The sequence below is a fragment of the Pyrgilauda ruficollis genome, unplaced genomic scaffold, assembly GCF_017590135.1.
Source record: "Pyrgilauda ruficollis isolate IOZ18807 unplaced genomic scaffold, ASM1759013v1 scaffold37, whole genome shotgun sequence".
NCBI lineage: Eukaryota > Metazoa > Chordata > Aves > Passeriformes > Passeridae > Pyrgilauda > Pyrgilauda ruficollis.
In genome coordinates, this window is record NW_024525156.1 from 655,303 (window position 1) to 680,459 (window position 25,157).

The following is a 25,157-nucleotide window of genomic DNA, read 5'->3' on the forward strand; positions in this document are numbered from 1 at the left end:
TATTGCTCCAGTTTTAGTAAATCAACAAAGTGATTTCTTTAAAACTCAGGCTAACATGCGTCTATGTGGAAGCATAGACCATGTTTTTTAGAAGGAAGGTCTGTTTCTGAGGGGAGTGATGGTCTGCCAGAGGGAGATGTAAAGATAGTCAGTTTAATATGCTTGGGAATCTTGAACATGGTTTGCAGTTTCTGATGCCCCAAGAATTAAAAGCTAGGAGGATTTATCCTTTGAGGAAGCTGATCATGACCCCATCAGGACCATTTAATTGTCAAGATTAAAGATTTTCAATTTATGTTTGGCACAGAGATGAGAGGGGAAAGTATAAAGTCACTGTTCAGGACTGAAGTTATAGCTTGTCCTGCATACAGTCTGCAGTGAAAGTTCTGCACGTGATGCTTCATATTCCCCCCTGAAAAATAGAGCCAATTAGTTAAAAGCATTTACTTTCTTGGATTTAAAGGTCTGTATTTCCCTTTTCTTTTGCTAGTTTAATGAATAGTTTACTTTAAGTGCCTTCAGACTCAGTGAACACTGCTTAAGAAATAGGACCAGCAAATAACTTGGTGGACTGGGAAGCAGTCCAGGGCAGGGGAGAATAGTTTGTTGTAAACTGTACTTAAGAGTCTCAGAGATTGGCATGTAACCTTTTTGTATCTCCTATATACTTGCACAATAACTGAAGGATGCACTGCTCATTGTTTCCTATGTACGTGTAGGATAAAATGAACTGCCACTCTTTAATCAAAATACAGACCTTGGAGTGTTGCCTTTTCCAGTGTAGAACTTGGCATTAATTGACCTGTTGCTGTATTTACAATCCAGTCCTCTATTTAGTTGATGGAAAATGTTCGTTGCACAGAAGTATATGAAAATACAAATTTTGCAATAAATTTTCTTATTAGGTACTGCTGTGCTTCCAATGAGGCCAATGTGAAACCTGCACAGACATCTGCTGTGTTTTAAGGTGCCCCAGTGTTAATGTGTTTGTTAGATCCAAGCATGTTTCCCCATTGTCCCTGTTTACAGTGCTTCTTACACAACATCTTGTGGTCTCAGGAGTGCATTCTTTTTGGATAAAACTACAGAGAAGGAATAAAAGACATGAAGGGGGGAGTATAACCAGTGTGCAGAGAAAGCTAATGGGTGATCTGTCCACAGGATCACAGGAGAGCTTGTTTCAACTATGCATTTCCAAAAATGTTTTGTGGGTGGTAGGCACTGAGCTACAGGCATTCTGCACACACTTCGCAGTACACTTTGTTAACAGAGATAAAGCCTTGTCATGCTCCAAACAACATCTTTTTTTTTTTTTCTTTGGAATTACCAGAGTTGTCAGATACATCTAGATGTGTTGTTAAAAGGGATTGTTATTGTGAGCTATTAGACTTTATTCTGGGAACAAAAGGAAAGAAGTCATTCAGTACGTGCCTTTTCTTGTTTTAAAAGTGTGTTTCAAAATGCTGGGTAGAAATACTCTCCAGTGCTTTTACATTACTCCTAAGCCTTTAATATAGAGTGTTTTTTCTGTTAACTGGACTTTCACAGAATCAGTGTATTGAAAGACAGACACACACATGTACAAACATGTCTCTATACTTAGTGTATGTAGGTATATACATACCCACACATCAGAGGTTTATATGCAGACCTGTACTACACACATACACGCACGTCATGCGCTCTTCCCTTCAGGACATATTACCTTCCTGTACTTGCTGAAACACTGAAGGCTGTGGCTGTGAGAGACTTGCTGAGCTCCCCTCCAAGACACTGCCAGGCCACATTACTGGCTTGTGTTTGAAGAGCTGGAAGAACAACTCAAGAGAGGAAATGCCTTCACTGATTTCAGAGTGACTTTGTAAAGTAAGAGCAAGGTCTTCATTAAGCATACAGCCCTGCAAAGAGGCATTTGATTAGAGACTGGGAGTTATTTCCCAGCTCACACAAATTCTACTGGGCAATGGTATGTATATCACTGGCAGTACTTGTACCACACTGAAAATGTTACAAAATGTGTTTTAAAATAACCAGCTCAACTAAATTTACGGTTCTAGAGATAGAACCTCAGACCCTTTAATACACTGATTTCTCACTGAAAACTGTCACACAAAATACAGGGAATAATAAACCTTGAAATTAGTATCAAGCATTTCCTCGGCATCACCACTGAGATGAGATCTTGGCTGCCTCCTGAGTACAGGGAGCAGTTGACATTAAAGCCATTTCCCACCATGAGACTGAGAAGGCAAGCAGGGAACAATAATTTTCAAAGATGTTTTTACAACAATGTTTTATTAAATATGAAAGAGCGTACATACAGGTGTAATTCTGAGGACATAAATTACACAAGGATTACAGGTTCTGTCAGAAAAGCACAATAATGAAACATTACATTTCAAACCCTTCTTGTTAGCTTTTAACAAATAAGTCTATTTCTTTTGCAAACAAGTAATGAGTGCTATTGAACTTTTGCAAATTCCCACAAAAACATCATGCTTAGTAGGATACTTCAACTATAGTAAATATGAAGTCAGAATTAGATTCCTAAATAACACGATGGAAGAGATTTACTACTTAATCAAGATAAATGACACACTGAAATAGGAGCCGAGACAAAATTGGTCATTCATTAGGAAAAAATTCCACTTCAGACACTATGTTTGAGTCTGCTTTCTTTACTTGCAGGAATAATCACTGTGATTAAATGTAATGAGCAGATAAACTGGCCTAAATATTTGTAAATCTAACCATCAAATTTTAGACGTGCTGGTTTTCACTGATTTTCCCACTGAAAAAAACCCACACCCACAGATCTATTTCCTTACATTTCAAAAGGCTCTTCTGCAGAGGGCCAACCAAGCCTATGTATGATTTCCACGTCCTCCATGGTTCATCTGCACTGCTGGCTACTGTATCCTACATATATACATCCCACCTATGTGTTCAGGGTCATCTTTGAAGTACCAGACTGAGTTACCACTGAGATGTGAGAGCAGAACTAGTCTGTGCAAGTTTTAACACAATGGTTTTTTTAAAACTTCAGGTAAGCAGGAATGTAATTTCATCATAATGAAAGCTCTCAGTTTGACACTCAGAAGACTACTCGGATAAAATACATAATAAGCATGTGGTTTGGGTTGTGTTGCTAGGGATTAACAGAGGTGCTTTAATATATTAATACAAACATTAACAGAGTGAATCAGACAAGCTGGTATTACTGCAGGCTGTAGTCTAATTTCCAAAAGAAGTCATGAAACATAATTTCTAAGAATGGCAATTTTTGCAACTAAGGACTTCACATTTATTTTTAAAACCACAAAAGTGGGGTAGTATTCCTGATATCTTTCAAAACATTCTGCAAAAAACACAGTTTGAGCCTGCAAACACTAGAATATACATACAAGCAGTCCCAGTGACCTCCAAGGTAAGCATTCTCATATGGCAAGGTGTTGCAGGAATATCTTTGCTTTTTTTCAGAGAATGCTTAATAAAAGTGCAATATAGTGAAGCAAATAATCTAATTATTATGCCTTTATTATTAGATGAAAAATATTCAGATATTTTATAATTGTGCCTTTTGTAGGGCAGGCATTCTGCATTGCCTAGAGCCAGACCACAATAGAAGAGGTAGGCAGGGCATGCCCATACATTTTCTTTCCCAGGATGGCAACACCCCAAAGCAGTTCTGTGGTACAACCCCACCTACAGATAAAACATTGTGCTGCCCAGTCTCACCGTTATTTCTGTTTTGACAGAAGCTGACATGTGGTTTGCTTTACCTTTCCACCCAGGCATGTTCTCCCTTTTGTCTCCTCGGCACCCTACCCTTCCCCACCCAGCCTCTTTTCTTCCTGAGATGTCAGAAGTACGTACATTAAGCTTTGAACCTGAGAATCTGGAGGTATTTTTTGACACTACAGGGCTGCATCTGCACTGTACCATGCTAACTCCTGCTATACTATTACAGTTACAGTATAAATCTCCTAACTACTTGATACCCAATGCCTTTCCCATATAAATAAAAAAACCCCAGCGTACCATTCAGCCACTAATATATGACACTTGCTCTAAGAGTGACCTTAGCCTTTCACAAGCCCTCTCTTCCAAACAAATATTGAGGGATCATTTCCAAAAAACCCAGCTATGAAAAACTCCTTGAAGTAAACAATTTCACAGTAAAATAAGGAAAAATATATCTAGAAAATAACACTCTCTCAAAATTAAAACTTATGTACAGCAAGAAGAAGTTGAGGCTTTTTCCTCACACTTTTATCAGTTCTACATTACCTATAGATAAGCAATGTTATCACTAGGAGTTATGAATAGGAAAAACAAATCCAGTGAAGTTAGTGTCATGGTTTTTTTGAAACCTTTGAGAGATCAAGAAAATTCAGCAGTCAACTTTATTATTATAACTATAATCAATTCAGGCAGCAAAAGATTGTTTAAGCTTAATTCCCTACGATTGTGAGTATCCAATATAGATCTTTCAGCGCAATCTAATAAGCCTTGTCACTGCACTTATAATCACCTCTGGGCACAAATTAAGTTTTCTATGGATGGAATTCAACCATGAACTCACTATTTATGCCTCTTGTTTTAGAATTCCTAATAGATTAAGCTAGTTTCATATTTACCACAAATTTGGTGCTATTCTTTAGCAAAACTGAGCTTTAACTGCAACTGCAATGCACATACATGTGTGTAAGAATTTATGTGATGAGTTTAACATACTAGAACAGAAATATTTAAAACATTAAAATTGTATCAGAACATTTTCTTATCAACAATCTACACTGAAAAGACATCAGTAAATGTTATTCAATTTTGCATATTACACTTAAACTAAAGAAACTAATCCTCTGGATTCAATATAGTCAGCTTTTCTTTTTCCTATGGAATGGAAAATTGCCACGCAAAACCTTGAAATTTTTGGACCTGTAGTGAGCCCTGATAACTATTTTGTGCACTCCTATTTATCAGTCAGAATTTTTTAGAAAATCAGTATTCTACATTGCATGCTATGGACTGCTATGTCAACAGCTTGTATTTCTATCTTTTCAGGCTTTTTCCCTACTTAACTGAGGTGTAATTCATGGCAACTTCCATGAAAAAAGGAAACTGGACTGAGATGCCTATGTCCAAGTGTATCTATTTTAAAGAGAGTGGTTATTCTCCATTCACATCCTACAAGTATTCTAGTGATTAGCCCTGTAGAAGCCAATAACAAGTGACAGATAACTACCTTGAACAATTTCACTCCAGGACTATTTTGAATTGTTTTGGGTTTTGAAAAGAAAGAACAGCTTTTTGTAAAAAAAATTTGCTTTCATGTGAGGTGTATTAAACTTGTGAACTTAACTACAAAACAATGCCTGACAAGTGCAAAACCATGAACAAAATGCAATCATAAAACAGTCCTATGATATATCCAACTCAAAACACTTGCAGCCCAGGTTTTTTAGGTCATCAAAATGCCAAAGGTACAGGTAGGTGTTTTTAAGATCACTCAATGATTTCATGGCTCATTCCGATGAATTGAAAAGTTGTAACTTTCTGGCAATGTGCTAAATGCCTATCTGTGTCTTTAAGTTTTTAAGTGAACTTAAAAGCTGATGACATAGTATGGAAGCAAGGATTCTTCACAAATTCAGCTGTTCCCAGACAAATACCACATTTATGCCATGCAACAAAGTTTTTTAACTGGGCAATAGTTTTCTGCTGTTTGAGTTATACACAGGCCTGAACAGTCTCCTCCTGTTGTGTGAGAAAAAGACAATCGAGATTTAGAAATATTTGCCGGAGCAGTTAAAGGTGGGGAGGTGGTAGTCCATGCTGGCCTCCAGGTTTTCTCAGTGGAAGAGGATGTACAGTACAGCTGTATCACCATTTTGTTGCATGTATGGATGGTACATTGTCAAATTTTAATAATGGGCACTTAGCAACTGCGACAGTTTAGAGAATGACCTTTCAATTTAATTAAAACTGTAAAATGGCTTCACATTTCTGGGATTAACCTTTTTAGATGGAAACAGATGTTCCAGAAAGGGATTAGATTGCAAATGAATGGTCCCTCGATTTAGAAACTAAGCAGCTGTAAAAAGCTACAATTTCAAAACATAATTAAACTGGTCAATTTTATAGTTTCTACATGCTGACTTCTAAATGATACAAAAATATTGCAGTATTTTGAGTCGTTTGAAGATCTGCTCAGTGTAACATGATTAATATTTTCAATAGAAAATTGGTTGTTAGCATTTACTTAAAAAAACACACATTGTTTTGGGAGTGGGTAATTTAAATGTAATGGACAGTAAAATCATTTTTAACTTTTAACTTTGCATTAAATTGCATCAGCCTTCTTGCAAACATAAGCCTGTGATTTCCACATTTCACTCTCTCACTAGCAACGGAAATGTCTCAAGTTAGAATTGTGTTTTCATTATATATTGATCTACATTAAATACAGGGTACATAAGAAAAATCTTAGCATGTTTTTTTACAGGGCACCCAACTAAAATCTTTACAAAAGATAATTTTTCATTCTTCCATGTAACAGACAGAGATGCCACTTTTATAAATGTACCCTTATGTTCACTCACCAATAAAATAGTAAACAAATCAACTTTTTAAACCATTTTTTATAAATTATTAAAGTATTTTTACTGACACTCTGCAACAATATACAAAAATAATACTACAAGAGTACCGATTGGTCTGGCCTACCCCTCATTTCACAGAAAAGCAGAGGTTTTGGGGGGATGTTTGGTAATCAATCATCGCTGTAGATGTCTCCTGCAAACGGTAAGTGTACGTGGCTGCCCGTGACGTTGGGAAGTCGAGAGAGATCAGGCAGGTTCTGGATGCGTGACCTGAGCTCTTTCCGTACTTGGGACACTCTGGCTAACTTGCGTTTGTACTCCTGTAACGCAGAAGAATTCAATATGAGGTTTTATTGCTATTACCATCCCTATTGCTTACTGCACCTGTGATTTTCCAAACTAAGTATTCCTTCTGCAAGTTAGGTAAACCGCTTTTAATAGGTGAGAACCCAGACTTTTGGGTATTTAGGTGGCAGAGGTATCAGCTCTAGCATTTTCCCAGCAATGGACTTCAAAAGTATAGCCATGGGATTATTTTGCTTTAAATTCTAAGAACATAAATGATAAAAAAGGAAGACAATCCCAGCTAACACAGCCACAGGCTTTTCTCCATGTAACTAGGAGAACAGGATTATTCTAAAAACTTAATTAAGGATAGTCGTTACACATATTCTACTATCAATAACAGAGGCTGGGATAAACTTACTGATGTCAAAGAAGTTACTTTCATCTCATACTGCTGAAATAATAAAAACCAACCAAATACCCCCTAACTAGGTCTAACAGGTTCCACCAAGCTGATAAATGACAAGTATTTTGTAACTTTTGTAACTTTTATAATAAAAAACAAGTACATTTATGGATTTAACCCTGGGTTTTCATAAGCTTTTTGAACTGGGAACTGAAGATTTCATACTGTGTTGGAATACAGGTCAAACCATGAACAATTGATGTATTTAATGATTATGAGACCCTTTTCACTTGAAACAACATTGTGTAAATAAAGTTCAACATTGTAAATCAGTGCACTAGAATATAGTCAGTGGTCACCTCTTAAGAACACGAGACTTAATGGAGAAGAATACCAGCTTTTATAAAATGAAAGGTTATTCCAAAATATAAGAAGATTAACATATAATTCACAGGAATATTTGAATTTCAAATACTTGGCAACTGTGGAAAGAAGAAGAAACTAAGCACTAAGAGACAAAGCAGTGCTTCACGAAAAAAAACCACAATTGACAATACATCAAATACAGATGCTTTCTAGTGTGGCTGCAGGTTTTGCTGCAGCCTGAGAATGCCTGGAAGTAAAAACACATAGGTAATCCACATCTTGGCTAATCAGCCCATGGAAAACCAAGATTTCATGACTACAACCACTTTTAAATAACAGTGGGGGACCATTCTACATGATCCACCAACAGTAACAAATCTAAAGACTTGATAGTTCCAACAAGTATGAAAACACTGTGCAAATGTCTATAAAAGGTAACAATCGGGCTGTTTCTTTACAAGCTCTAAACATAATTTTAAATATGTTACTATATTGTTAATAACACAGAGCAAGAATGAATGAAAAGACCTTTTGGTAGTAGAACCCAATGCAGTAGAAAAATGCAGTAAAGAATGTTAGATAACTGGGACATAATCAAGATTATTGGACAAGGTACAACACAAATTAAAAAAGTTTCCAACTACATGACCTTCTTATCAAGGGCAGTAAGAGAACCATGAGATACCTTAAATTCTTACTAAGAATCATAATGGGTAGCTAAAAAAATTATCAAATTTTTACACAGGAAAAAGAAAAAGTGTCCCTGAATTAGGATCATCAATTCCTTGGTAACATTTATATTTCAAAATCAAATATTATATGCAGATTCTTATGAGATACTAAACACAGTAAAAATACTACAGATGCCCACTCAGTGGAACTGTAAACACTTGGTAACAGTACACAGGGAAAAGCAGCATCTATTTTAGGATACAGGTGGCCAAAGAAGTCTTACAATGCTGAGTACCTTGGTCTTATGTAAACTTGCTCACAGTTGTCCAAAATGATCTCTTCAGTGCAAGTGACTTCAGGACACGGCTGTGGAAATGAAGGTCTGTATCCTGACACTGTATCTAATGCCCTAAGGCCACAAATACTTCACTGTTTCATACCTGATTTTACAGCAGCATCCAGAGGCCTCACTGAGCAGACTCACTTGCACTCTGTGCAAGACACGTAGTCTTTTTCCAGCATGTTAAAGGCCAACCTCAGGCATTCTCACTATGCATTTCCGTCCAGGATGCAGAGACTCCTGACTATTATTTTAGGGAATAAGTTTTAAAGCCAGAGGACAAGATCAGCTTCAGGCTTCACTGCTTACTAAAACAACCATTTTGCTACTATACAAAATACTAGTCAACTAGAATCCCCATTTTCAGAAGCAGGATGCCTGGAGATTGCTCACTGGGTGACAAAGATTTTGAGGAAGCCAGGTGATCTGGCCTCCAGTGTGAAAGATGTACTGCTATACAGAAGACGATGAGCAGAACTGTAAGCAGAATCAATACACTCAAGAGGCCTAAAAATCATAAAATATATTAACTATAAAATCCCTCCTGCAGTTAATTCTTGTAAAGAGCTGAATCTTGCCCAAGTTTATTCTGCCAATAAGGTATGTAAAGCAACAAATTGGTATCCCTTCACAAGCTTGAAGCCTGAAGTGAGGCAAATAGACACAGTCACTTAGCAACAGACTCAGCAGCTATATTCATGCTAGACTTTACTCCAAAACCTGAAATGTGCCTTATATTAGATTATCAGTTCCTTGACTCCCTTAAAGTTCCCTTTTAGCTGATAATAAATCATTTCCATAACAACATTGCATTTCTGACATCCAGCATTTTCCATATAAATCTGCCTGGGACTTGTTGCCTAGTGACTATCAGCTTGATCAATACTACTAACAGTAGGTTCCTTTTCCTAAGGAAAATGTTCTCATAAATTGTGTCCCACATAACACAGTCATCTTCCTCTCACCAACATCTCTGGCATAAGGCACTCCAGGGAGACAAAATTTGCTCTTTAAGCCTTCTCAGAAATATGAAACGGAGAAAATTTGCTCCAAGTTTTTACTGAAAAACTAGAGTAAAAAAAAAAACCACCAAAAAACCCCAAAAAAACCCTAAGTATGGTTTTATAGTTGATTATATTACTGATGCAGTATAAATTACAGAATGCAATTTTAATCCAATTTTGGTAATCCAAAGCATATGTGAGATCTGAAACTCCAGGTTAGATGTTCACAGCAATCCTCCACCACAAAGAGAAAAATTATTCACCTACCCAGAGCACCTAATTTCCCATGACACTCCTGAAACTATTCTAGAAATCACTGGAGATGTCCAGTTTTTATGACTGGTAAACAAGTCCAAAAGAGGACTGATTTTCAAGTACAGTGACTCAGCAGTTTAGAGGTATTTTCAAGGCAGCTGCTGTTCACAGTTTGATTCTATTTAAAACCACTAGTCTCTTCTGAAAGGTTCGCTTGTGTATTTTTACAGCTGTTATTATAGTCCTGGCATGACCTGAGTAGTCCTGGACTACTGGAATACAAGTATTAAGTACTCATTATCAGCAACACTCCCTGCATGTACAGTCTTTACTGTTTCACAATAGCATGCACATGTACCTACAACCTTTTCCCTCAGTATGTGTATGTTGAGAGTTTGACAATGAAAGAAGAGAAGTGGGAACTGGGATATCTAGGTGTTATTTCTAGTATCGTTGCTCCATTAGAAATGCTGGATGTTATACAACCAAGTAACAATTTAACCCTATTTTTGACACTTTTAACTGTGGAAATCCTCATGGAGAATTTCAATTTGATTGTCACTATGCTGATATTAAGATAAACTTCAAATTACCCCTGTATAAATGAGGCAAGATTTGAGATATGTACTTCAGAGTCAAGGACAGGCAGAAGTATGATGCTTTGTTACACTGAGCTTAATTTGCATTTCTTCCTACCTATGGAGAACCTTAATTTTGGGATATATGGGCAACCTGATGTTTGGAATTAAGGTCTCTTCAATTTCTCCAGTAGCTTAAGCTAACACTACTTTCAGGCAATATTTGTTCCTACTTCCAGTCATAAAAGCAGGTTCATGAGGTAATTAGAACTTATTTTGCTCATTAGAGTCCCACCAGTTATTAAAATATCCATTGACAGTGTATACGGATATTTTGTGAAAGCAATGCTAATAACATATGGATTCAGAATCTAGATTAATAGTGATTCTCTGTCAAAAAGTACCGGGCAAAAAAGCCAAATAATTTTTGATTAGACATTACAGACATCATAAATAATAAAAATGTGAGCAGGTCAAACAAGCTGTGCACTGCAGAGAATATATTCCCTTCCAAATAAAATAGATCTTTATAAAGATGTCCTGCAGTAGGAAGGTGGTACAGATAAAAAACTTCATGGATATGCTTTTGCTTTATAACATTGATATGACTTTGAACCTTCATCTGATTACTGAGGCTATGGAATGCAACAAAATACCATATGGTAGAATATGTATAGCAAAGCAAGAATACAAGCTTTGCAGGAAAAAGAAGTGTTTAATCCCTCATTAGCTACAGAAAGGTAAGGTGGACAGAAAACAAAACCCAGAGATTTAAAAGGCTTTTACGGTGTGGAGGGCATGTGTGTACAACAGCATCCATGGCCTGTATGAACACAGTATTTAAAATTGTGATCTCTGACCTTCTAGGTCCATTCCAACCTTCAGTTTCAGGTGCAGATGTCAGAGCTGTGTCACAGAGCAAAGGCTTCTCCTGTACTGCGTCCAATGGTGCAGAAACTACTAGAATTCTTCAAAGGTTCAGATGAAAGCAAATGTCATGTGATAGCCTGATATCTAGATTCTGAAGTTCAGAATCACATTATTATAGACTCTTACCTTACTAGACTCTACCTCACCCAGTTTGGGTATTTTTCTGTAAGGAAGACTGACAACTAGACTTAGAGTACTCAGGTAAGCCTCACTATCACCTTGGAAAACAGATGAGCAGGGTTAAATTTTGTGCTGCCTTTAAAAATTTGGCATGGCTAACATTTCTCAGCAGTACAATTAAAAGCTCAACCTATCTACCAGTGTTTAGGATAAATGAAACCCTGAAATAACTTCAAGAGACTGAACTAATAATATCCATAAACTTCAGACATGAGGGAGAAGAACTAAGGACAGTTAAGACAAGCTTAGGAAAGGATGGACTTGGCTAACCTTCCATTGCACATTGCCTACTTCCTAGAAAAGGTATTTCTGGAAGCAAGCTTCAACTTTTTAAATATGTTAATATCTAACTGTTTTGCATTTGGTCTTGCCAGGTTTTGAACTAAGTAAATAGCACTGAAGCAATGAGCTTTGTTTGACAGCTTTGTTTACTTTGTTTTGTCCTATGCACTGCCCCATGCATTACTTACTGTACACATTATTCTGTGCATAGATTTACTAATATTCTCAGGCTTTCTAATGGCAAGCTTCACCATCACAACACACAATTTATTCTTCAGAAACCTTCTTTGAGCTGGCGGATGAAAATGAAATGCATCTTCTAATTCCAGGTATCCCATTTTTCTTAGTAGTTAAAATTTCCAAGAAATTAACACTTCGAAGAAATTTTCTAAGTTAAAGTATTAGAGACTCCTCAGCTTGACAGCAAATGAAGCAATAGAAAGCAATCAACTCAGAAGTTTGAGATCCATAAACTAAATTAGTGACCATATGGGGAAAGCTTGATTATGTGACTTTGACTATCATCAACTGCTATGCTGTGGTACAGACTGGAACACAATGCAGACCTTCAAACCATGAATTCCTGTCTGGAACAGTAGCAGACAGAAACAAAGCATTTTATCAGGACATTACCCATCTGAAGTGTGACTATCACAAATGCAAAGTCTTCTCAGTGGCCACAAATTATTCTTCCTATTTATTGAAAATGCAATTTTTGTCCAGCTCCTTCCAGCCTAAAACATTGTCAAATATCATTCAGCCTTGACTCCTGGTCTCCATCTCCATTCCTGGAACATTGCTCCTAGAACCAACCTTTGTCCAGGAAGGATGTTCAATGCCTCTCAGACTCCTATCACAGCTCTATTCATACACAATACAAACACTCACAACTAGTTCTTGCCTATCTCTTCCCATTTCTAGCTTTTCTGATTCTGATCTAAATTTCTCCCTCTTCAATCCTGGTCTCCATTTACCAGTCTCTCTATAGTTCTGGTTCGTTATAGCTATATCTTCCCAGTCCTATACTCAGCCTGTCCCTATTCTCCACCTAATAATATCTCAATCAGATCTATTACCTCACATCAGTTTTTGCTTCCACAGTCTTAGTCCAAATGAATTCCAGTTGATTTCAGTCCTACATGGTATTACACCCTTCCGGCTGGTCACTCCCTTCTCAGCCAGCTAATCTCCTATTCCAATCTTTACTGTAATGTCTAGTCCTGGATCCCTTCTTAATCTTCACAGCCTCTGGTGCCAAGTTCCGTATGAACTTATCCAAATTTTGCATTCAAACCCATTGGCTCCCATCTCCCCATTATTTAGACTCATGGGAGCCACTGACAACCCACACATGGAAGAAGTTCTCACACCATGGAGAGCAAGTGGCCAAGCAGCACATGGCCAGCACAGAGAACAACTGTACATGGTTGCAATTGCAGAAGTCTTCTTTATCCAAGGCTGGAAAACTCTCTGGCAGAGATCTTCACAGAAGTTAGTAATGTTTTAAATAATCTCTGATGAGCATAATAAAAGTAAGATTTTTTTCCAAAGGCTTGTAATTTCATTAGATTCAAGTTAATTTTCACTAGTATATTAAAATGCATGTCCCCTTACAAAAAAGAATTTCTCCATTTCATAATAATTTGAGAAAAAACATAAATTACTTAACTCAAAGCTAATTTTTAAGACTTTTATTATAAACTTGTCTTTAGCCTTTCTGTTGAAGATTGCCAAAAAGTTGTTCAATGTTTGAAAAAGTAGAAGAAAACAAAACAGGATTTGCAATCCTTCAGGGAGGTGGTGGAGTCACCATGCCTGGAAGTGTTCAAGATGCACTTGGATCTGGTAGTGGGTGATGTGGTTTAGGGATTACAGTGGTAGAGCTGGGTGGACAGTTGGGCTGGATTGGCTTGAAGGTCTCTTCCAATCTTGATGATCCAATGAGTAAACTTAATTAGCAGCAATATTACTAGGCTGGCTTAGTTTATATTTATCGCCCCTCAATCACAAAAGGTCCAGGGTGATGAATATTAATTTATAAAATGTATTACTATATAAAGACATTGATTTAATTAGTCAATCTCTATGGGACTATGATTTAATTTAAAGCATTCCAGGACGGCAGATATGAGCAGCAGCTGAAATGAAGGATGCCTGCCTGAGGTTACACTTGGTCTACTTGCGTTTTATTATCTGATACAGCATTTATTTAGCCATTATAATAAACTCAAAGCTACATACTTCCAAAAGATGCTTAAATTATACTGAATTCTTAAGTTTCAAACACTGGATGACAGAATGAAGCTTTGGAGAACTTCTGATGATAAGCAATCAAGTACTTCAGAACAATTCTGAGCAATTTTGCTCAAATACTCAAGTTGCTACTCTGCACAGGCACACAAAGAAGAAAGCAGAACAGTTTTGAAAATAAGAAAAAAAATTAAATGGCTGAAGGCTTATAGATAGCTTCTTGAAGTTTCACCTATTCATGGAAGATCTACATGAAATCCAAATTAAAGGGTATCAGTGTTTAATTTTAGAAGAATTTAAAATGAGTGAAGAATTTTGATGGTCTATTAGAAAAGCATGCCTTGAACAATGCATTTGCGAACAGTTGTGCAGTCTTCAGGCTCAAATATTTGCTACACCTAACAGATGAACTGTAAAAATTTGGATGTGTCAGATGCACATTCCTCACTTCATGCATCCCTTGTCTGTAGGTCATTACAACAGTCTCAGTTCCAACTTGAGATTTCACATGTGCAATTCTATCAACCTAAAGCTGTAACTGTTGAACCACAAAAATGTGGACTGTGTAGTTATCACTACAAATGCACACACAAATGTGTGCTAAAGTATAAACTTAAAGTTCTTAAAGTATGAAACCACTGTAAAGCTAAGACTACGTGCATTTATTTTGAAGATGAAAGTAAATCTGAGAATGAAAGATAACACTGGGTTACCTGCAGGTCACTAGTACCTGCAGGTCACTAGGCAGGGATTTATCTATTGCTAGCCAGGTCACAACTCTCTCAGATCTTTGTCAAAGACAGATATACGTAATGTAGAAGCATAAAACCTAGTTTTATTGTAGCAAGGCTAAGCACTAGTAGCATCTAATCCAAGCAGCACAGAACTTAAAACAGGGTAACACATATAGCTCCGTGTTAATCTGTGGGCAAGAAAGAACATGAGAAAGCATTCTAGTGACCTGAGACTGGGTATTAGCTCTATTTAGGGTGAAATAAATAAAGGCAGTGAAGATAGAGGACCTCAAATTTCTGCTACAAGTGAGCCCACAATGGTGACCTTGTTCACTTAAATAATCTATCAGTGTAGGGTCTATCTGTGCAAAACTGGTCTTGGACATTTTGAAGAAGTTCTTCCAAATACCTTTTATTTTTTAATAATTCATGTCAATCTTTTTCAAGTTCATAAATTATGCCAATCCAACCCAAACAAAGAGCTGTGAAAGACAGCCACCCTAAATATCAAAACAGTCTTACTTTAACAACATGTGATTTTTAATGGATAGTTCTCAAAGGAAGTCAAGAAATGCTACAGGTCATCCAATATGTGTTTGTTTCCAACATTCTAATGAATTTTATCAGCTAGACAGTTTCATATTACACTTGTCAACTCATTCTCACACCTTCATTAAGTAGGTTGAACCATCCATTTTATATACATGGATTCTCAAGAGGAGCGTTAAGTTACAGCTCAAAGATAAGCATTCCCAGGCCTGATTTGTCTAATGGCAGCTGAATATGCTCAGTATCAACTGATAACTGAAACTATAGTTTACATGACTAATTAGAGCAATTCTGTAAGACAAATTCTTGAAATGCTGCATGGTGATTTCTGTGTTTTTCTGTCATTTTGTGTGAAATAGATATTTCAGATGCTGTGTTGAGCAATGGAGATGGGAACATAAGAAAGATAAAGCTGGAAAGGAGAACTACACAACAGCAATAGATATTCTGATTTACCTGCCCCTCAAACACCCTGTGGGAGTATCTCCAGTGAAAATTCTACCATGTGTGAAGCAAGACAACAACTGCACCTCTTCCACGACCAATAAGAATCATAATTTAAATTTTCCAAAAATGCACATAGATACAAGAACTATAATTTAAAGAACTGTAGAAAAAAAGTGGTTTTAAAGAAATGCTTACCATCAAGCTTTAGTATTAAAATATTATGACTAGAAAAAACTGCCTTAGAAAAGTGATGCCAATAGAGAGCACAGAACAATTCCAAGAAAAATTCACAATGAAAAAGTCCCTTATCAATCAACCAATTTCAGGCAGCAAATTTGGCACACCTACATGTTTTTTTATGTTTTTTACTCAATTCCAAATTGCTCAAATAGCTGGTTTTATCTTATAATAAAAAGATGTAAAAAGAAGTTGTCAGGGAAGAAATTATGAGAAATCAGAGGAAAAAAAAGGCCTAGAGAGAGAGCAGAACACAGAACAAGTAAACAACATTAAAAAGAACAAGGAAATATATTTATAGTGGTTTTTGCAACTCTTCTTTCCCATTATGAACTATATTGCTCCCAAAAGCCTACAGATTGCAATAACCTGACTAATGCACATCTTTCTCTGATCTACTGATAAAACATGTATCAGAGGTTAGCAATCACAGAATTACAGAATCTGCTGAGTTGGGAGGGACTCACAGGGATCACTGAGTCCAACTCCTACCCAGGACCATCCCCAAGAGTCACACCATTGTGCCTGAGAGCATTGTCCAAACATTTATTGAACTCGTCAGGCTTAGTGCTGCAACATCATTTCAATATAAAATATCTTAGCTTTTTAAAGCACCTTTCTTTCATTCAAGCCACCTACAGTTCACTAAAATGATCTTTAAAATCATTATCCTGGTTTATATGGAACTCTAGGAGTATCTGTGGGGGTTTCCATCCTGTATGTCTGTCTGTATGTCTGTATTCCCATCCAGTTGTGGAAAAATGACCTTGGAAGATCAGGTCAAGAGGCAAACATAGTAAGTTAAATGCTGTTACAGTAATTTACTACTAAGCTATTTGCAAACAAAATCATGAGTAATTCAGTGAACTTGTTACTGGGGGGAAAAAAAGCAAATGATGCAAGGAATTCCTTAGGTCTTCATGTTTACACAGTGTCAAAAGAAACAGAATTATACAAAGTAGTAAATCACTTAAATTCCCTTTTTTGCCATGTGCTTCTTGCATGTCAAAACGCAAATCACTTAGGTATATTTTCACCAAGTTCATTACCCTGGGTTTCTTACATGACAGACACTTCAATCTTCTCTCTTATTCACACTAAATCTGCTCTCACAAACTTGATACTGCTTTAAATTTGCACAAAGTGTTCTAAATAAAACCTCAGGCTCTACTTCCAGTTGCACAGCCTAAAATAAGAACTTGTACAACCTCTCTTTTAAAAAGTCGGTTTTCCTGACAATGTCTTAGAAACAGGGTTTTAGCAGATTTGCTGTACAAATTAACGTCCAAAGTAATGACATCTGTCTCATTTCACTGGTAAGCTGCTTCAAATTCCCTCAGAAAACAAGACCTGAAGTAGCAATGGAAACAGCATTCTTGCTGCAGAAAACGGCCTACCATGGTGGCAAACTGAATTGAATACAAATCCAGTATATACGGCTAGTATAGCAATTTAAGAACTTTTTTATTAATTGTCTAGCCCCACTTGCTCTTAAAACCTTTAAGGCTGGTCTCTCCACAGCCTTAAAGGAAACTCATGTTTCCAGATCTCTTGGAAATGTGAAGTCTGAAAGAAAAATAAAGTACACCCAGCATCTGATGACTAGGGAAACAAAACCAGCAGGTCTGAACCTGCAGCTTCTGTTCAGGCAAGAGCTGGACTGACTGGCTGGCACAGCAAAATCTGCCTGTCAAGCAAGACCTGTTTAAGATTTCTGGTGTGCTGGACATGATCTGTGGCAGGCTGGAGTGTGTGTTTATTAAGAGCTACACAAATGCCATCTGGGTATATGTTTCCACCCTGCTATGAGGTACAGGGATTGAGTATTAGGCCTTGGTGTGCCACTTTTCTGTTACTCTGCAGTGCAATGTCAAGGGAAAAGGCAACATTTCTTCATGTAGGGTGGGAAACATAACAGAATTATTTACTATTTGGCCATGACTTAAAATAAAATGTAAAGATTTGCACACAAGATACCATCTTAAAGAGTAACCATACAAGTCACAATGCATTTCAAATTTTTAAAAAAATTTTAAAGGGCTTGCCTTATAAAGTAAAAGGTAGTTTCTCTACTGACACCCCTCAAACACAGGCTAGCCAGGCACCACAGGCTGAAGGGCTCAATGGCCCAAATGAGTCCCTCAGTGACCCCCAGCCATCTCTAGCTGGTTTTTGATGGTGCAAAATAGCAAGAGGAACCCCTGCTGAAAGGGCAAGTACCTGCTGTTAGAACAGAAAGGACACATTTGTCCCCCACTTCCACAGCTAAAAAAAACCAGAAACCAAAATCATCTTTTTGCCACTGTTCAGGCAAAGTGACTTGCTCATAGCTACCTTATCAAGAAGAGTCAACACCACAGGATCAAATAAAAACTCTCCCCACAATAATTCATGTGTAGGTGTAAAGCTGCAACTGTGTAGGACATATTTCATTATGTTTCCAAATTAACAAGTTTGGAGGAGAAAGTTCATTGTGCAACATGGCAAAAGCTGCGTGACATTACATAAAAGCATGCTAGGTACTGCAATGTTGGAAGAAAAAGCACTGTTAATCACACATGTGCCATGAAAAAGTGAGCAACATGCTTTAACAAGTACATCTGTATGCAGCAGCAGAAGAGAAAGCTTGTCTGCCATTAAACATTTTGAACATGAAGAATGGAACATGAAGAATGTCTCTCCTGAAAGCTTGTCTGCCATTAAACATTTTGAGGAACATGAAGAATGTGTCTCCTGAGGAAATTATTTCAGTGAGACTCTGGACCTTGCAGCATTCTCAGAATTGCGCAGTATTCCTCCCTCCCACTGCAGCACTAAGAGCCTGCCTGCAGACCCTCACAACAGTTTGTATGTACATGTTTGTTTTCCACCAGTAGCTTTGTTTTCACTAGAGCTCTAATGAAATTCAGTATTTTCCAGCAACCTCCTCCTACTGAAATTTGGGCACTGGCTGGCATGAAGAAAATAAATATGTTGTAAGTCTTAAATCTCGTAATAAATTTATGACTTCTTAAATTAAAAGTATATATTCTTAAATGGTAAGCCTTTATAAATTACATTGAAAGATGCAAATCTGTTTTGCACTCACCATTTTATAACTGAAGATTGTAAAACCTACATTATGAACATCAGTCTTTATTACTCTTGATATATTTAAGAGTAGTTTCTGTAAAGTCTCTTGCTATTTTAGTTATGTACCTAACTGGATGTTAGCTATTCAGTCTTCAGAAGACAATGAATACTTTCAGGTAAATCCCAACCCAAAGTTCAAGTGACCATGATTACTCTACAGCCACATACGGATTTACCCTCAGAAACTTAAGAATTATTGCTTACTATTTAACAGAAACACAAGGTAGAAACCTATGGCTGCCATTGAGCATGTAAAATTTTTCTGATCATGCTGCATAAGAACATCAATTTTCCACTAACTACAGCAGCTGCTATTGAGCATGGCTTCAAGGACTTGGGGCTAGGATAGTTGCTGACTTGCGTATGCACACACAGAGCGCAGAGGACACTAACAGAATATGTGAGATGCTCCTAGTCAGCAGTGACAGGAATCTTCTCTATCTTAAACTGTTAGAGTTGAAAAAAGTTATGCTAATAATTTTGTGATTTACATACGGATCAACACAACCATTTTCAACTGGCTTAAAAGCAGTTGCATGATCCAATATTAACAACAGTGATTAGCCAAATAATAAAGCAACATCCTTCTGATACTCAAGGACTAAGCACAAAGCTCAACAACTCTACTGGTGTGTGGGGTTGGGAAAAAAAAGGAAGACCCTGGTGTTCCGGAAAACTCTATTCTTCTCTTTGCATAAAGCAGAAGACACTAATCAGCCACAAGGTAAAAAATTTTCGAGGTGCTCTTTTCTAGAAATGCTGAGAACATGGGTACAAAACAGCTGCAGATTACATTTTCAATGATGGTATGGATGACTTCCCCTTACAGGCACTAATAAGTAAGGGAATGCATTAACAATCCATATAAATTACAGGTGAGAAGCTAGCTAGGAAACCAAAGGAGTCGTGTTTTAAACACTACTGTCTGGAGGATAGCCTAGCCATTTTAAATTTCTTGCTTCTGTGTTCTAAGACAGCATTATTGTACAAGAAGGAATCCAGAAAACCAGGAATAGAATGTGTTGCCTGAAGAAGCTCAGGCAGGTTCTCAAAACCAAACCTATGTGTAGTGACTGTACTTTCTGCTTTGGGTTTGCACCTGCATCATTGCTTTATTCCACAATCTTTCAGCCTGAGTATAAAACATCTGTGAGATAACACTGCTTGAGCAAGAATGCTTGATAACACTGCTTGAGCAAGAATGCTTGATTTCTTCCACACATAATAATATTATAAATAGGGACCTTCCATTCCTACATTTTCAGATAAGCTAAGTGTAGGTGTTGTGTTATCACCGAGAAAGCAAACAACAGGTATACACACACACAGAATTTAATGCCCTCTACAGAAGCTGCATCTAATATCATCCTATGACACATTTCTCTACTGGAAAGGGCACTCCATTCACTACATGACCTGTGACATCAAACAGAAGAAATGTCTGGCTTTCACGATGGCATGCTAAATTGTTTTGTTTAAACAATCAGCATATAAAATACTAATTACAGTGGTACATCTCCTAGATTCAAACCATGTAAAACTAACGACTGTTTAATGTACCACCATTAAAAAAATAACAAACAAACAAAACAGCAGCAACAAAAAATTTGTCACAACAGAAGTTGTGTCAGTGGAAGACAGAAATTGAGGAAAGAGGAAACCATGATCTACTGGCACTCATCCAGCATCTCTCTCACACTGGTTATTATGGAATCATAGATGAGTAAGACTAAACAGATATGTCTGGAAGCTATGTGCTGAGTAACAGTTTAACAAAAACCCTGATTTCCTCTGGATGACAAATATGCCAAAATAAAGTTGACGATGGCACAGCTCACCAAATTTATCTATCAAATATGCTGGCCTTTTGAGCTACAGCTGCCACCTTTTGCCCATGGTTCACTATAGCTGAAGGATGTCAATTATCTCCACCAGAAAACAGGTAACTTAGTATGAGAAATTTTATGTTTCTAAAACACATTTAGAATTTAACCTTGGCTTCGCCTTTATACTCTGAAATCTTGGGCAATGAAGAGCTCCAGCTTTCAATGTTGAGTCTGGATGTGTAGGACAGCAAAGACAAGGCGGAGGGATGCAGAGAAAAAGGAGATTCTCTATAAATGCAGTGTTCTCAGTGGTCTCTGGTTTGGTGCCCATGGTTTGAGAATGCAGAATAAATGACAGTGCACAAAAGAAAAAAATAAAGTGATGGGTCATTACAACTAGCAAATAGGGATGTGATGCAGAAAATTACTGATTTCATATCTACTGCCTTTGCAGAATCATTCCTCCTACTCTGGTAGCTACTAGCAACCTAGAAATAAATTACATCAAAACTTTGTATTTTTGAAACACTGCCAAGTGTAACACTCGGGGGAGTTACACCATCTGCTGTCTCCTGCCTTCTACCTTCTTCGGGATCAAAGGGCTCACATTTACTGAGAACATGATGGTTCTAAGGCTTGGTATAAAGAAGTTGTAAGGAGCTCAGTGTTCCACATAAAATCTGAGAACTGTTTAAAGGCATAAATAACTGTGGTAAAAACAAACAATGACATCCCTCTACTTCCTTTGCTGTCCAATGAACTATTTGAGCTGGAGTAAAATGAACCTCTGATACTGACTGATGAAAAACAAAGGAAGAAGTACATAATTAGGAATGGGAAATGGTCATGACAACCTAACATTGAGGAAATAAAGCCCAATAAGCTAACTTAACATGTAGGATCACAGTCAGATGTCAATCTTGGTTCTCCAGGCCTCTTCACATTTTATTGCTACTTTTGACATGTTCTTCAAGCTCTATTTTCGAAACTGACCTTAAAATAATGGTCTTTTGAAGGGTGGAACTCAAGGCTGAATGCTATCTCCAATTTTCAATTCTGTTCTTCAAATCTGACTGTCTTTCAATGTACTAAGCAGCCACTATACATTTTCTACCCTAAATTCTGCTTGCAGCTGAGCTTTAAAACTGTTGCATATGCTGACTACAAAAACCAATTCTCCACACAGCTACAGGGCAACAAAAACTCTCGTTTGGATGCACAGGAGGAAGGATCAAAAAAAAAACCCAAAAAACGCCAAAACACAGAAGGAAATGTCTAACTTTTGGGAAGTTCAAAAGTTAAATTTTACAGTGATTTCTATCTACTTGTTTACATCAGGCTACACTTAAATCAGAGACTCACAAAATAGTTTTGAATACTTCAGGATTTGTGCTAGATAATCCAATGAAATACCGATGAATATCCCAGCACCTTGGTGCACAGCTATGGTAAGGTCTACAATTATTTTAAAAAGCATGTGGCATTTCTCCTACTTCTCTCACCCTAATTTAAAAATTATGTGTATACTATGGAACATTAACTATGGAGAGAGAGCATCTCTTCTGCACTGAGAAACAAGCCTGATTCAGGGAGAGAAGGCCTGGGGTAGATAATGTTCTTAACAGTCCTTTATCTCATCAGTCCTGATTTCCTCCACTAAACAAAATGTAACAAATTTGTCTCTGCCTAAAACTTTGCAGTGTATTCCTCTCCTACCCATGGCCCTCAAAAATACCATCCTCACTACACTGACTTAAAGTGCATCCGTTCCAGTTTGGTAATGTAGAAGTGCAGAAAAAGAAGAAACCAAAATTCCTTTTTGATACTAACAAAATGTTCCAAATGTTTTCACTTAAGTATGCACCATCTCACTTCAAATTCCGAACAACTTATTCAAATTCAAAAAGTTGTAAACAGCAGTTTTTTCTTCTTTTTGTGATGAAGGGGTGTACTCTAGTAGATAATAGGGTTATCATCATAGGGTTATCATCATAGTGTGCATAAGATTAGGGGGTTTCATAATCAATTTGAATTCATAATATATTTCTAAATTACCTACCCAGTCAGAATATAAGAATCTGCTGTGATGCCAGTTTCACAGATGAAAGAAATTAAATAAAGATGCTTTTGTGAAAAAAAAGAAATGTAATACTGGATCAGGCAAGAAAATAAAACAGCTAGTGGTATTGGGAAAGAACACCTCAAATACTGGCTCCTTAGATTAGTTACTTTCAGAGAAACATTGTTTCAATGCTACTATTTCAGACAATTATTTTACATCCATAGTAGTGCCAAATGTTCTAGCTTCATCCCAGTTAGTTCAATCCCACAGTAGCTCCCAGTCAGTGTGCATCCTCCAACTCTCCCCTTTCCACCCCAATATTCCTTGATGTCTTCTACATCACCTACTGTCGTGGCAAAGAGCAGTGGAAGTTACAGCTGGTTCCATGTTCCATAGGCTGACTAGGGTAGACTGAGGGGAGAAGAGTTACTGAAACATTCCTCTGGGCCACTCTTCTCTTTACATATTCACAGAAGTAATTTCTTCAAACTTTTAAGAGCTAAATAATTAGGATTGTTTCCCTGCCAAAGGAAAGAATTTATATGACTGGCAGCATAACTGCAACAGTCAAGTCTCACAGGAAATTGGACAATACCCGTAAGCCTTATGTAACTGCAACTCACTCTTTCCTCTTCTGCCAATCAGTGCCAGCAGTAACTGAGAAATACTACAAAAACATTCTGCCCTCTCTAATAAAGTCAACTTTATGCACTTTTTATGTCAGAGATACATCTTCATTCTATACAAATAAAATGGAATTCCAAGACAACATGGAGTTAATTTATGGGATTTATAGATCATCCTGAGTTGTTTCTCTGCATTCTGCTCCTCCATATTTCAACCAATTTTAGTCCACAGCATTTCAAACTTTACAGTTTGGCAGTGGAAAAACTTTACCTACTACATATTAGATTAATACAATATTCTTTACTTTTGGCAGAACTGAAAAACATCACAACTGCTTCAGTCAAATGCAAAAGTCAATGTACTCCGACTATCCCTTTAGTTTACAATAAAGTTTTAAGGCAAGTGTAAGAACCACTTTACACACTTAACAGGTGTGGTGGTGAGTACTCCCTGAAACTTCCATTTCTTCCTGGCCAAGAAATATTCTCAGCAACAACAGCTGTGGGATACATTGTTTTCTCACTGCTGCTAAAACTGCATCAACTGCTCTTACATCACACTGCCCAGAATAACTACTCATACAGCTCCAAATGACAGTCAAAGAGAGCTGGCGTTTCAACATGTTGTCCTCGGCCTCAACTCACTTTCCAAGTTGTTCTCTCCACTCTGCAGACACATGTACCATATCCCAACCAATGAGAGGAATCCAGGTATGAAAAAAGTAACCCAACTTCCTAACACATTTTGAAATAAGGTGCCAAGGGAAAAACTAAACTACAGTTGCTACTACCTGAAAGGAAACATTACCCAAAGTTCTGTATTTCATCAATGAGCTTTAACAGAAAGATACAGAGTTACCTAAGAGTCTTCAGCTTCTCTCTTGACCTACTGCACCATGAAGTGGCCTACTATTCTCTAAGTTTTTTAGGAATAAGGATTAACTAGTTTTATTTTAAAAGTCTGGATATATTGAAGGTTGAATTCCCCAGGTTTACTATATGAAGACATTAGTGTAACTGTGGTGCTTTGGTGGTTTTGATTTGTAAAATTCAGTTTCACTGTGAGTCCTACTGAAGAGTATTCCCACCCTCTACATTTAGCCTTAGCTGAAGAGATGGATGTTGTCAGCAACATCACAATAAACCCTGTGACTAGTTTAGTACCATCATTACAGAAGATCATAATTAATTTAAGAAAACAGAATAGCTTTGGTTCCCAATTAAAGCAGTTCAACTACTAACTTCTTCATTTTGATTCATTAGCTCAATTTTGACAACAAAATTATGAAAACTAAAAATTATTCTGATCTGATGAAAAATTCGTATGTATTCTTGAATGTTCTTATTTCCAGTGACGTTTTACCCATAACTGATGGGCTTAGTAGTAGACA

General features: G+C 37.1%; 1 protein-coding gene across 2 annotated transcripts in view; it reads right to left on the bottom strand.

Annotated features, from left to right (window-relative positions):
- Positions 1-2,285: 2,285 nt before the first annotated feature.
- Positions 2,286-25,157, bottom strand: part of RPRD1A (regulation of nuclear pre-mRNA domain containing 1A) — a 42,933-nt gene continuing 20,061 nt past the window's right edge. For both annotated transcript variants that reach the window (XM_041475870.1, XM_041475873.1), the window contains one exon: positions 2,286-6,925. In XM_041475870.1, coding sequence (XP_041331804.1) covers positions 6,776-6,925 — 150 coding nt within the window. In that variant the 3' untranslated portion in view covers positions 2,286-6,775. The remainder of the gene's footprint in view (positions 6,926-25,157) is intronic.